Source organism: Phaseolus vulgaris, chromosome 3 (genome assembly GCF_000499845.2).
Source record: "Phaseolus vulgaris cultivar G19833 chromosome 3, P. vulgaris v2.0, whole genome shotgun sequence".
Taxonomy (NCBI): domain Eukaryota; kingdom Viridiplantae; phylum Streptophyta; class Magnoliopsida; order Fabales; family Fabaceae; genus Phaseolus; species Phaseolus vulgaris.
Window position 1 is genome coordinate 53,388,588 of NC_023757.2, and position 11,638 is coordinate 53,400,225.

The 11,638-nt window shown below is 33.1% G+C and overlaps 1 protein-coding gene across 5 annotated transcripts; it reads left to right on the forward strand.

Moving 5' to 3' along the window:
- Positions 1–5,741: 5,741 nt before the first annotated feature.
- On the forward strand, positions 5,742–11,422 carry LOC137808790 (protein IQ-DOMAIN 13). 5 transcript variants are annotated; one of them, XM_068610073.1, is made up of 7 exons: positions 5,962–6,402; positions 6,902–6,981; positions 7,318–7,406; positions 7,754–8,191; positions 9,071–9,298; positions 10,022–10,150; positions 10,520–11,422. In XM_068610073.1, exons 3-7 carry the CDS (start codon positions 7,341–7,343, stop codon positions 11,255–11,257), a joined length of 1,599 nt encoding a protein of 532 aa, XP_068466174.1. In that variant the 5' UTR covers positions 5,962–6,402; positions 6,902–6,981; positions 7,318–7,340; the 3' UTR covers positions 11,258–11,422. The 5 variants fall into 5 exon arrangements, with proteins under 5 accessions (XP_068466170.1, XP_068466171.1, XP_068466174.1 ...); XM_068610071.1 differs by having other exon boundaries at positions 5,962–6,179; XM_068610072.1 differs by lacking the exon at positions 5,962–6,402 and adding an exon at positions 6,436–6,531.
- The last annotated feature ends 216 nt before the right edge of the window (positions 11,423–11,638 follow it).

An 11,638-nucleotide genomic window follows, 5' to 3' on the forward strand; every position in this document is an offset into this window, starting at 1 on the left:
AGAATGAAAACTCTTGCTCTAATTAAGTATTCTGCGTTTTGATCATGTGAGACAATTACAAATGTTTCTATTCATACCTCAATTATGAACATTGTTGCATTAAGTCTCTTTACTCAAATATCTAATGTAATAAACCACGTTGTTTTTTGTCTTCAATGCCCTAGACACTCATTATGGAAGCTTTTGCTTTGATAGAATTTGTGTGTCTTCAATGTGTATTCACTCCTTTGAATGCTTGTATCAACCTTGAATTATTTTATTCTTTTGTTCCAAATGTGATCGTTGATACTTTAATGCTTTACCCTAATCATATCTTTCATTTAATGATATTGTTCGTCATCTTCTTTTCCTTAGACGTTGAATGTAACAACTTCTGCTTTGATCAAAATCCGCGTGTAAACAATTTGAAAATGTTTCCTTTTAATTCTTGATGTGAACGTTGAGCCTTTAATTCTTTTTAAATGATCTCTTCATTTATCTTTGCAACGTTGTTCTCTTTGAATATAGTAGACGCTGGGTTAGGAAATGTTTCCTTTGAAGTAATGTTCGCGTCTTCATCACATATTTTGTTGATGCTCTTTGAATTATTTCCTTTCTTGTGATTTGTTTGAATGTTGATGTATATATATGGAATGATCTTGAATCACGTTCTTCACTTTGTCACTTTGTCGTTAGACGCTAAGTATGGAAAGTTCTGATATACATCTTAATGCATGTTTCTCACTTGATGATTCTCTTAAATATATTCTTCTATATACATATTCTTCTTCTTCATTGATTGCAAAAGCTTTGTGAAACTTTAAATTCTTCGCGCAAATCTCACTTTACAACAACTTCGTTTTCCCGTTAGACGCTATTTAAAGAAACTTTGTACTTGTTCTCTTTTGCGTCTTTATGTTCTTAAAACACATTTAGAAACCTTTCATGAATAACAATGATTATCATAATCAACATTACAAAGCATGGGTATCACTGAAACAAAATCTTTCAATATCTTTTGAATTATCAAGACCTTCCAATCTCAGATATTAATTCAAAACATATTATCAATATATTCTGGATTTATACTTGGAATAAATCTTAATAAACATAATTTATTTTTAATATATTCCATAAACCATACTTCAAAAAATATTTTACCGTGTGAGATACATGTGTTTTGTTTTATATTCTTCATTGTAAAGCATTCTATACTTGGCTTTAAGCACTGTGTTTTGATATAATCTTAATTTATATGGATTCACATAATCAAAACGAGTTTCGAGAACATTTGATAATTATTCAAACATTTATAGAATAAAAATATTAATCTTGGAAACTTTCCTGTCAAATGATCGTTGTCTGCCATGTTGACTTGATCATCGTCTAACGTGTTCATGGCTTTCAACGTTTAGCATTTGAGTGTAATTTTCTCTAACGTTGTATTGAGCTTGGTCCATTGAGTTCTTCTATAGACATCTTCTAACGAGTTACTTGAATTGACATGCGTTGTGAGACCTTCGTATAACTTTTTCACATTTGAACATCATCTAACGAGTTATTATTGTTGGCCTTGCAAGCCATGAGTAGGAGTTTTGGTTCATTTAATTTTTCATGTTTAGTGAAGATATAATCTATCACTTCTTCATATTGACATTGTCTAGTGCTTTCAGTGAAGTCAAAACTTCTTTGTTTTTTTAGCGCATCGTCTGACGAGTTACTTCATCTTTCTTCTTAAAAAGTGTACTTGTGATTTTGTTATGCTTTGCCGATCTAGTAAGTTTTGCACTCTTAATATTGTTGATAGAAATCATAACACATCTTTTTAATTTTATGTTATCATCAAAACATACTTAGAGTCTCTTATCATAAGATTGTCCAATGAGTCAAGGAATCATCTAAAACTAATTGGATCGTCTAGTATCTTAACACTCTTCTACTTTGTGTTTTTCATCCTTCATACATGAAAAACTAATTCTTGAAAGATTAATTCATTAAATCAAGGATAAAAAAAATGTGAATTGAGTTTTGTACCAATTATTTAACGCTCTGAGCTTGTTTTGTCTTGGATTTGTATTTTATGATATTAATTTCCATTTGTGTTTAGAAATCAAATTGGGAATTAATTAAATATTAATTTGATAACTAAAAATATATTAGATCGAATTATATTTTAATTTGATTCATATTTTCTAGTTTAATGACATTTCTTATATTGAATTGATTAAATCAGACACTTAATTGTTCAAAATTGGATATGATTATTTAGAGAATTATGATAAGAGAAATTGTATGGATCTTGAATCTATGAATTGACATTTCATCTTCTTGTATTTCATTTTTCAATTTTGTTTGTTTTCAATCCCTAAACCCCTAAATTAATTTGTACATGAATAATATTAAATATTGAATACAATCAATGTGTCCTCTGAAAATCAATATAAGCTGTGCTCTATATTACAAATTTTTAAAGAAAAAGTATTAATTTTATTTTAAAAAAATATAGTTAATTCGATAAATTTGTGTATATTGTAAAAAGTGAATATAAATTTTTCTCAACTATGGGCATATATACTTTTTCACGTTCAATATTGTCAAGCGTCTAAAGCAATAGGTGAATTGGCTCCATTTCAACTTAATACTTAATATTGTTTAACTTGACCATATACATCTTTATTATTGAAAGTATTTTTCATTGAACTCAAAATTAACACTACAAGGAAAAACATGAAATAGAAACCAATTTTAGATAAAAAAAATAATTAATTGTTATATAATTAAATTAGAGAACATTTTAGAAACTAAAAAAAATTGGTTTCTAAATTAGTTTCTATTATTGTTAAATGGTTTCTAAATTGATATTTAATTAGCTACCAAGGTTTTAACTACTAATTATTTATATTCTAAATTTGGTAGCAAAAACTTTGGTTGCTAATTAGATACCAATTTAGAAAACATTTAACAATAATAGAAACTAATTTAAAAACCATTTTTTTTAATCTTTAAAATGATCTCTAATTTAGTCACTATAGCAACTAATTAGTTTTGATCTATAAAATTGGTTTTTATTTCATAATTTTCTTGTAGTGTAACCATGGATAATAGATTAGTTTAACAACTATTTGCTATTGTTTTTATTAGCTAATCATATATTATTATTATTGAGGTTTAATATTTTCGTAGGTCCATAATTTTGAAATTTATTAATTAGGTATCCACACTAAGAAATTCTCAATCTTCTATAATTTGTTAATTGGATTCTTAAAATAATAATACTGTTTCAATTTTTTATTGCTTCAATCAAGCATAAACTAATTTCAGACACCCAATAACAAAAATTGAAAAAAAAAAAATTAAGGATGCAAATCACAAAAGAATGGTTCTAGAAACTTATTAATTTTTAAAAAAAGTTGAAAGATGATAACCCTATTGTTTAATATTGAGATTGATAAACTAGCATTGATTAATCCTTCCTTATAATAGTATTATGTGATGTGATAAAGATGGAGCATTGAATGGTGGGAAAACAGAATATAGTATACGTGGCCCCAAGCCAAGAATTTTCCACACGGTTCTTTTGGGTTTATACTAACCCTGCCCTAGTTCAAACCAAATCATTACCCTCCCTTTTCTCCCTTTCTTCAATTCCTCCAACATGACTCCACAAATTCACTGCTTCATGTATTCTTAGATAATTAAGAAGGTTAGAGAAGATATTAACAAAATTTCCACTAATTTTGATTAAGTAGTCATAAATAAGTGCTAAACTATGAATTAATATTAATAGTGCGATGATATGTATGTGTGTCATGAGTACGTGGATGAGTCTACACACTCTCTGCACTTATGAAGATGTGTGTGTATGTTTTTGTGTGTGATGCGAGGAAAGGAGGGGGTGTGAGTGTGTGTAAGAATGTATGAGTGTGAGTATGTGTGTGTGGATGAGTGTATGAGTGTGTGTTTGTATGTCCGCGTGTTGTGTCTGATAAAGTTTATGTTTGAGATAAATAATAATATAAGTGTTTCAAAAGTTTACATAATACTATTTGTAGATATTTTTAGTATCTTTGTAAAGAATGTTCTCTCATTTGACTACCAAAATGATCTCTCAAAGATTGTCAACATTAGAAGATCTTGAGAAGTGTGTCGAATTTTTTTTATGCAAACAACTTCATTAAAATGAGAGTTTATCATCGTTGCATAGTTCATTCGCTTTGTATGATCTTGACTTTTACTCTATTAAGATAAAAGGAGTTTAACGTAATCTTGATAAGCTATGTTAAGTATCAGAACGTTCCTTCAAAACATTCCTTCAAATAGAAGTATGTATTTAAGTGTTACATGGAGAGAATTCAACAAAATCCTCAACATTTATAAGAACAAATACAATAAAAAAAGACTTCTCTTTGTTTCAAACAACTATCAAAGGATTGCCACAACTCTTTTTTTCACCCCTCTCTATATAAAATATATCTTTGAAGAAGAAAGCCGACGAACTTACAAAGTTATGGACAATTGTAAGTTGAAATCTTAAGATTGCAAGCATAACTCGTTGATAGAGCATTATTATGTTCTTTAGCAACCTAGAAGATTGAACTTCATCTTGTATGTTATAAGACGTAACACCTTTTTTAGTGAACAATCTTGTGGTGCAATCAGATATTTTTCTAACCAACCAAGTGTCTTAGCTAGAGGTGAATATGTTCCAATTAGTTGTTTAATCAGAAGTGACTACATTTCAAACAATACTTAGTTTTAGCTATGAGTTATTGTATTCCAAACAACACACAATTATTTAGTGAAAAGTGATTGTAATCCTAATAATATTCAATTTTAATTAAGAGTGATTTCATTCCTCGGATTCCAAATAATATTTGATTGTTTAAAAAAAAACATTTCAATTCACTGCACACAATTTACAGGGTTAAACACGTTGCTGAAAAGTTGAAGGTATGAACGACAAATATTTATGAAAAAACTTAAGCAATCATCAAAGAAAGAATATTTTTAAGGTGGTCCATCCTGCATCAGTTGATAGTTAAATGACCTTTCCCCTTTTAAAATCTACCTGCCTCCTCTGGTTTTGACTGTAGCCAAACCAAGACTTTTCAAAAGATTAACGTGGCCTTTAGTTCTTAAGATTACAGATTTTCAACAAAACACCAAGTAGTTAAGGTTTGCCAAAACAAACACGTAACCAAACTTAATTAGAATCACGATGATTTGGATAATTTATTTTTTGTTAACCACGGCACTGAACTGTATCATCATCATCATCATGAAGGGAAGAACATAAATTACAGCGCAAGATTAAAAGAAAAATTGTGTTTTTCTTATTCATGACGCTGCCATATTTCATGGAAAATGTTACAAATCAAGCACTCAAATAATAATAATATGCGACAAGATAGAACCTTTCAGTGGTTCTTGAGATGCAATGGAAAGCTAAAAAATCCCCTTTTTCCAATTTCTTCTATTTCAACGGATATATCCTTCTATTATGCATTCAGAGACTAAGTATGCACGTGTTTGCAAAAGTAGGCGCGTGTGTTTGAGTCTCCAAAGAAGCGTGGTGTGGATGAACAGGTACATGGCAGGGCCATAAATAAAAGTCCATGCTTTTTAATTTGTTATGCAGTATTTTTGTCAGATCTAAAAATAACAGTGGAGATGAAAATGTTGGTAAGGTGGCAATAATGAAAGTTATAATAGAATTAATAAGGAAGAGGAAATAAAGAGCATGGTACCAAACTCAACCGTTTATAATAAGTGGCATGTAATTCTTTTGTAGGTGTCCACATAGTCTTCTCATTGAAGTAAAGTTGGTTGAAGTTGTCCACATTGAGTGAGAAAGTGGCCAACCAGCCCTTCTTTCTCCTTCTCTCATCATCATGCATCATGGAACCATAAGAAAAAAAAATTAATTATAAATCCCACAAAACATAGAAAATTATAAATCCCACAAAAGGTGAAAGGTGGCTTGAGGAAAAGTAACTTCACACAACACAGCCTAAGGGAATTGGATTCTAAGCTCTAGAGAGAGATATATTTGATCCAAGTAGCAAGAATCATGTGGTGCTGGAAAGGGGAGGGAGGCTAGAAAAAGAGGTAGATAGAGGGTACCCTCTTCTTTGCACTGTTCTGTGCCTGTTACACCACTTTTTGGAGTTCTTCTAGCAACCTCTGCCAACACAAACAAGGTATCTTCTCTATGATCCTTGTGTTTTGTGTTTTGTTTTATTAATAGGTTTTGGGGTTGTGCTAAATTTGTTAGTTATTATGGTTATCTTATAAATCTTAAGGGCATGGACTTGTCTGACTCATGATTCTTCCTTTTGCTTCTTAATTTTCATCAACATGGCATTAACTAACCTGGCCTCGGGATCCTCCTGCCATAATCTCCACTATAGAGCCTGTCAGAAGGTTATCTTTTCTCGTTTTTGTTGAAACTGTAGGAGAACAACTCAGTTCCTCTCTGTCATGTTCACAACTTGGTCTTTCTTTCTTCTTCTTCTTCTTCGGAATTGACTAAGCTTTCATTTCACAAATCATGTAGGATTTTCTTTCTACTCAATTTTCCTTGGTGCCTAGAAAAGAATTCTCTTTCCTCTTTTGTTTTGGCGTTTAATTTTGACAATTCCGCTTTCTTTTTGCTTTCATTTTTTTCAGTTCAAAGTTTCGTTCTTTTTCTCACCTTAGATTATACTGATATGAACTCATGTCCTCCTCATATACTCCATACTCTTTCTATGTGTACCTTCAATGATATAGTCATGTACCCTTAGATTGGTGTGTTTGTTTCACGAGTGTCCAGTTAAAAACTATACCGTTTTCTTCTTCTTGCGTCCGCTGCATAAAGGGGCTTTTTCATTTAATTTCGTTTGTTGTTTATTAATTCAATTATCTTTTTTGCCATCAACAGCCTGAAAATAAAATAGAGATGCTGTCTCCTTGCTGGGGATCGTTCTGGTGGGCTTTACTCTCCATAAATTTCTTCCCTTGGTAAAGGAGAAATATAATATGTACCAAAATTATGATAAGAAAACATGATATTGCCATTCCATATAGATTGCTATATATAGCCTTAGATGATGTTGTCACAGAAGAATGAATTATGCGTGGGTATAGTTGAAATGAATCTCTTTGTTATCTTGTATTCTAGTCCTCGTATGTCTCTTCTCTTTTTTGTTATGAGAATCATGTACACCTACATGAACGGTTTTGATTTTACAAGTTCTTAATTCATCTTATATTTGAAGCTAGCTGAAAATTTTATTAATTCTATAATAGCACCAGCATGCACAGGACGTGATCTTTTGCCTTCATTTTCTGTTTCAGGAAGAGACAGTAATGCTACTGATATGGGAAAGAAGGGGAGTTGGTTTTCTGCAATCAAGAGGGTTTTCACTCACCACTCCAAGGGGAAAGTAAGTAATATAAATGAAATGCTTGATTGAATTTTGTACGCTGTTCTTGCTTGTTGCTATATTTGGCATCTCCAATAGATGACAAAAAGATTAGCCATTTGAGACTGGAATTACAATGAATAATTTGCAGTTAGTGAATTAGGTTCCTCCATGACCACTAATGGATAATTTAATATTTTGCAAAGTGATCTAGGAGGTTGTTTGCCTTTCATTCCAGCATGTTACATCATATTGCTGTTTTATTCATTAAAAGCAAAACTACTTGATGGTGGTTATTTCTTTATTTGAAAGTCAATTTTTGTAGCATGTTTTGTTACCAATATGTCTGACCATCTTGTATAATACAGCCGGATGCAGATAACAAAGGCACAAAAGAAAAGAAGAAAAGTCTAGGAAAAGTAAAGCATGGAGAGACCAATTCATTCATCCCCCTCTTCAGAGAGCCAAGTAGCATTGAGAAAATCTTTGGGGACTTTGAAAGGGAGCAACAACTACTGGGGTTAAGGCCTGCCACTCCTCCTGAGAGACCCAAAACTCCACCTTATGTCCCTCCAAGAGCTCCTTCTCCTAGGCCTCCTTCTCCAAGGGCTCCTTCTCCAAGGCCTCCATCTCCAAGGGCTGCTTCTCCCAGGGCTTCTTCGCCACGAGTTACCAGTACCTCTCCCAAAGCTGCATCTTTCCGGATTTCTCATCACCACAAGGAGGTTGGCTACAGACCAGAACCAACTTTGAGGCACCAGAATGCCTCAGCTACTAAGATCCAGGCTGTTTATAGAGGTTATATGGTAAGCTTTCATGTGTTCTGAATGCCATAACTAGAACTTTGACTTTGTTAATGTGTGTCTCCTTAGGTCTATGTTTATGAATTAAAGTAGATATACTGGTTACAAATAAAATATGAAAATATTTTATCAAAACTTGTTATTGATGCATTCCACCATAACTACAAGTTAGGCTTTGTAAATGTGTATCTCCAAAGCATTTAATACTTTCTCCCTTAAGTAATTAGGATGATGCTGTAAGGGGTAGGTAATGGATGCTTCTCATTTATGCTAGAAAAGCAAAAATACGTAAACAAAAATCACAGAACTCAAGGGTACATGATGAACCCAATGTCTATTATTTCTTTAGGTTCATATCATAAAAATGAGAAATATTAAGTGGAAACTCTATAACATGCTTTCTTTCAAACACATTTCTTACTATTATTTGAAATTTATGGTGACTAGAAAGTGATATGGATCATGTTCCCTACTTAATTAGTCTTGGACAATAATAAAAGATGTGTTGGTAGTATTCCTTGAAAAAATTCATGTTTCTGACAGTGCAGAAGAATAAATAAATAATATAGTTAATTATTCTTCATTTAAATGCACAATATTCACAGTTAAAATGGAATATAAAAGCACATCATGTTGTGTAATTATTTTCTGGCAAAACCAAATTTCGCCATGTCTTTCGTGTCAAGCTTGAAAATTATGTGCATAAATAGGCTGATTACTGTGCTAACTTTGAGAGAATGAATGGGCTAATGAATTAAAATTGAGTCAGCAGTTGCATGAAGAATGCTCCTCCTTGATCCAATAGTTTTAACTGTTTTTTAATTTTATTATGAAAAAAAAAAGATCAACCTTGTGACACGTTATACTTGCAATGCAATGCAGGGAAGGAGGAGTTTTAGAGCACTAAAGGGTCTGGTGAGGCTCCAAGGAGTAGTAAGAGGACAGAATGTGAAGAGGCAGACAGTAAATGCCATGAAGCACATGCAACTGTTAGTGCGAGTTCAATCTCAGATTCAGTCTCGAAGGATCCAGATGTTGGAAAACCAGGCACGATATCAAGCTGAGTTCAAGAATGATAAGGAAGCAGCCAGTATCTTGGGAAAACTCACTGTAAGCCTCTCTAACTTGAGCATGCAATTTTTTTGAGAACATGGGAAAATGGATAAATGCGCGTTGCTTGTGTTGATAAAGAAAAAGTTCAATTGCTAGCTGCTAAGTAACAGGAACTAACTATGGCTTAAGTGTCAAGATCTAGAACTCATGGTTGCTCAACCCATTATAGATGTCAACTACTCTTTGCTAATTTATGCACTTCAATATTAAAAGGCTAAAAATGCCCTTCACTTTGTAGAGTTGCCTTAATGGCAAAGTTGTATTTGATCTCAAAAGTCCTTGCAATCCCTGCAATGTACTTTACCAGCTATTGTTAGGCCTCCTAACACCTTTAAATTTAATGACTAGCTGAGCCATTGGGTGGGTTACACAATTATGCCCTACTTCATTTGTAACCAGGTAAAAATTTTAAAATTGTCAAGTTGTATGTGGCAAATTATAGCTGTTGCATAATTCCTAATCCTAGGAGCAAACAATCTCAAGTTCCAACTTTATCTTTTCAACTATAGAGGTTCATACTCTTCCTTGTGACATCTATCAAGGTAGATATGAAGTTAGTGACTTAGTATGATTTTAATCAATATAACTTGAAAAAATGTGGTGGATTCTAATCTAGTATACCTTTTATTTTAAAATGTGTACTTGCATGTATTTCCAACTGCGTTCATTTTTATGTAAATCAAATCAAGTGATTTTAATAATTTGGATTTTTGGGTGTAGTCTGAAGCAGGTAATGAAGAGTGGGATGATAGCTTACTGACCAAAGAGGAAGTAGAGGCAAGGTTGCAGAGGAAGGTGGAAGCAATCATCAAAAGAGAAAGAGCAATGGCATTTGCATATTCCCATCAGGTACTCATGATGAGAACCTACTACACGTTCCATTTATGCTTTGCTATTTTGATTTCTTTGAAAGTAAAAGGAGAATTAATTCTCCAAACAAAAATGGCATTTTGTGCATTACTTCTATTATTTTCTTTGTCCAATTTTGAATGGGATCACGTATTCTATTAATTGCTTAATTCTTCAAAAGTAGCATTTTAAAAGTAAACGCTTGTTTGGAAACTTCACATTTGAGATGAGAGTTGTAACCATTAGTTTCTTAAAATCACATCCAAGACTTGGAACCAAATACACTTAAGGACAGCATAGTTGACTTTGTGTTTCCTTTGGAATAATAAAATCTCTAAATGTTATAACTTTGTTGACTCTGCCAAACAGCTATGGAAAGCCACTCCAAAATCAAGTCACACCCCAGTGACAGATGCACGATCAGGTGGATTTCCTTGGTGGTGGAACTGGTTGGAAAGACAAGCACCTGCAGCAGCAGCAACTCCACAAGAAAGACAAGTGCTGAAGAATTTTCAACTCACACCTCCAAGACCATACTCAGAGCAAAAGACTAGTCCAAGACCCGGATCCAGCACTCAAAGACAACAGCAGTCTCATTTTGCCTTTGATAACATGGACACTCCCACACCAAAGTCCACAAAATCAACCATAGTGACATCTTCAAAACCGGTACGAACACCTCCATATAGAACTCCTCAGGCAAACAGTTCAGGCTCTGGGTCTAAATATCTGAGACCAAGGGGTGTGGGAGCCAATATACCTTTTGATGTGCCACTGAAGGATGATGACAGTCTCACAAGCTGCCCACCATTTTCAGTGCCAAACTACATGGCTCCAACCCTCTCTGCCAAGGCCAAAGTACGTGCTAGTAGTAATCCTAGAGAAAGGCTTGGTGGGACTCCAACAAGTACTGATTCAAAGAGGAGACTCTCATTCCCATTGTCACAAGGAATAGGGTCTTTCAAGTGGTCTAAAGGGTTCTCAAGCAAGGATCAAAGGGTGCCAGATAAATTTCAGCCACTTGAATCTATAGGGAACGTGAGTGTGGATTCAACAGTGTCTTTGCCCGCAAGGGTGGGAAGAAAGCCGTTTACAAGATTTGTGTGATTTTTTTTTGTTTTATTCTTTTTTAACCATTTTATTTTGTCCATGTTGGTGGTGTTATCAGTTACATTATGATTATGATTTGAGTGTATTGGTGATAGTTTGATGACAGGTATACCCGTTGTAAACTAATAAAAACATAGGAAACCGTGGTTTGGTAACTTTAAATTTTCTTTTCTGGTTTCTCTTTTGTTGGGTGCAGCTGAAATCAAACTACAAAGAGACTATAATTAAATACTATTAACAAAAAAACAGGTTTAGAGCATCTGCAAGAAGAGGCTGATTGAAGATCCAACGGACGAGAAGCAATCCTATTTGAAACTCTCCTCGCTAGCATTCAATTTCTTGGACCTAGAATTTCATCTACTTCTTTCAATTTATTTG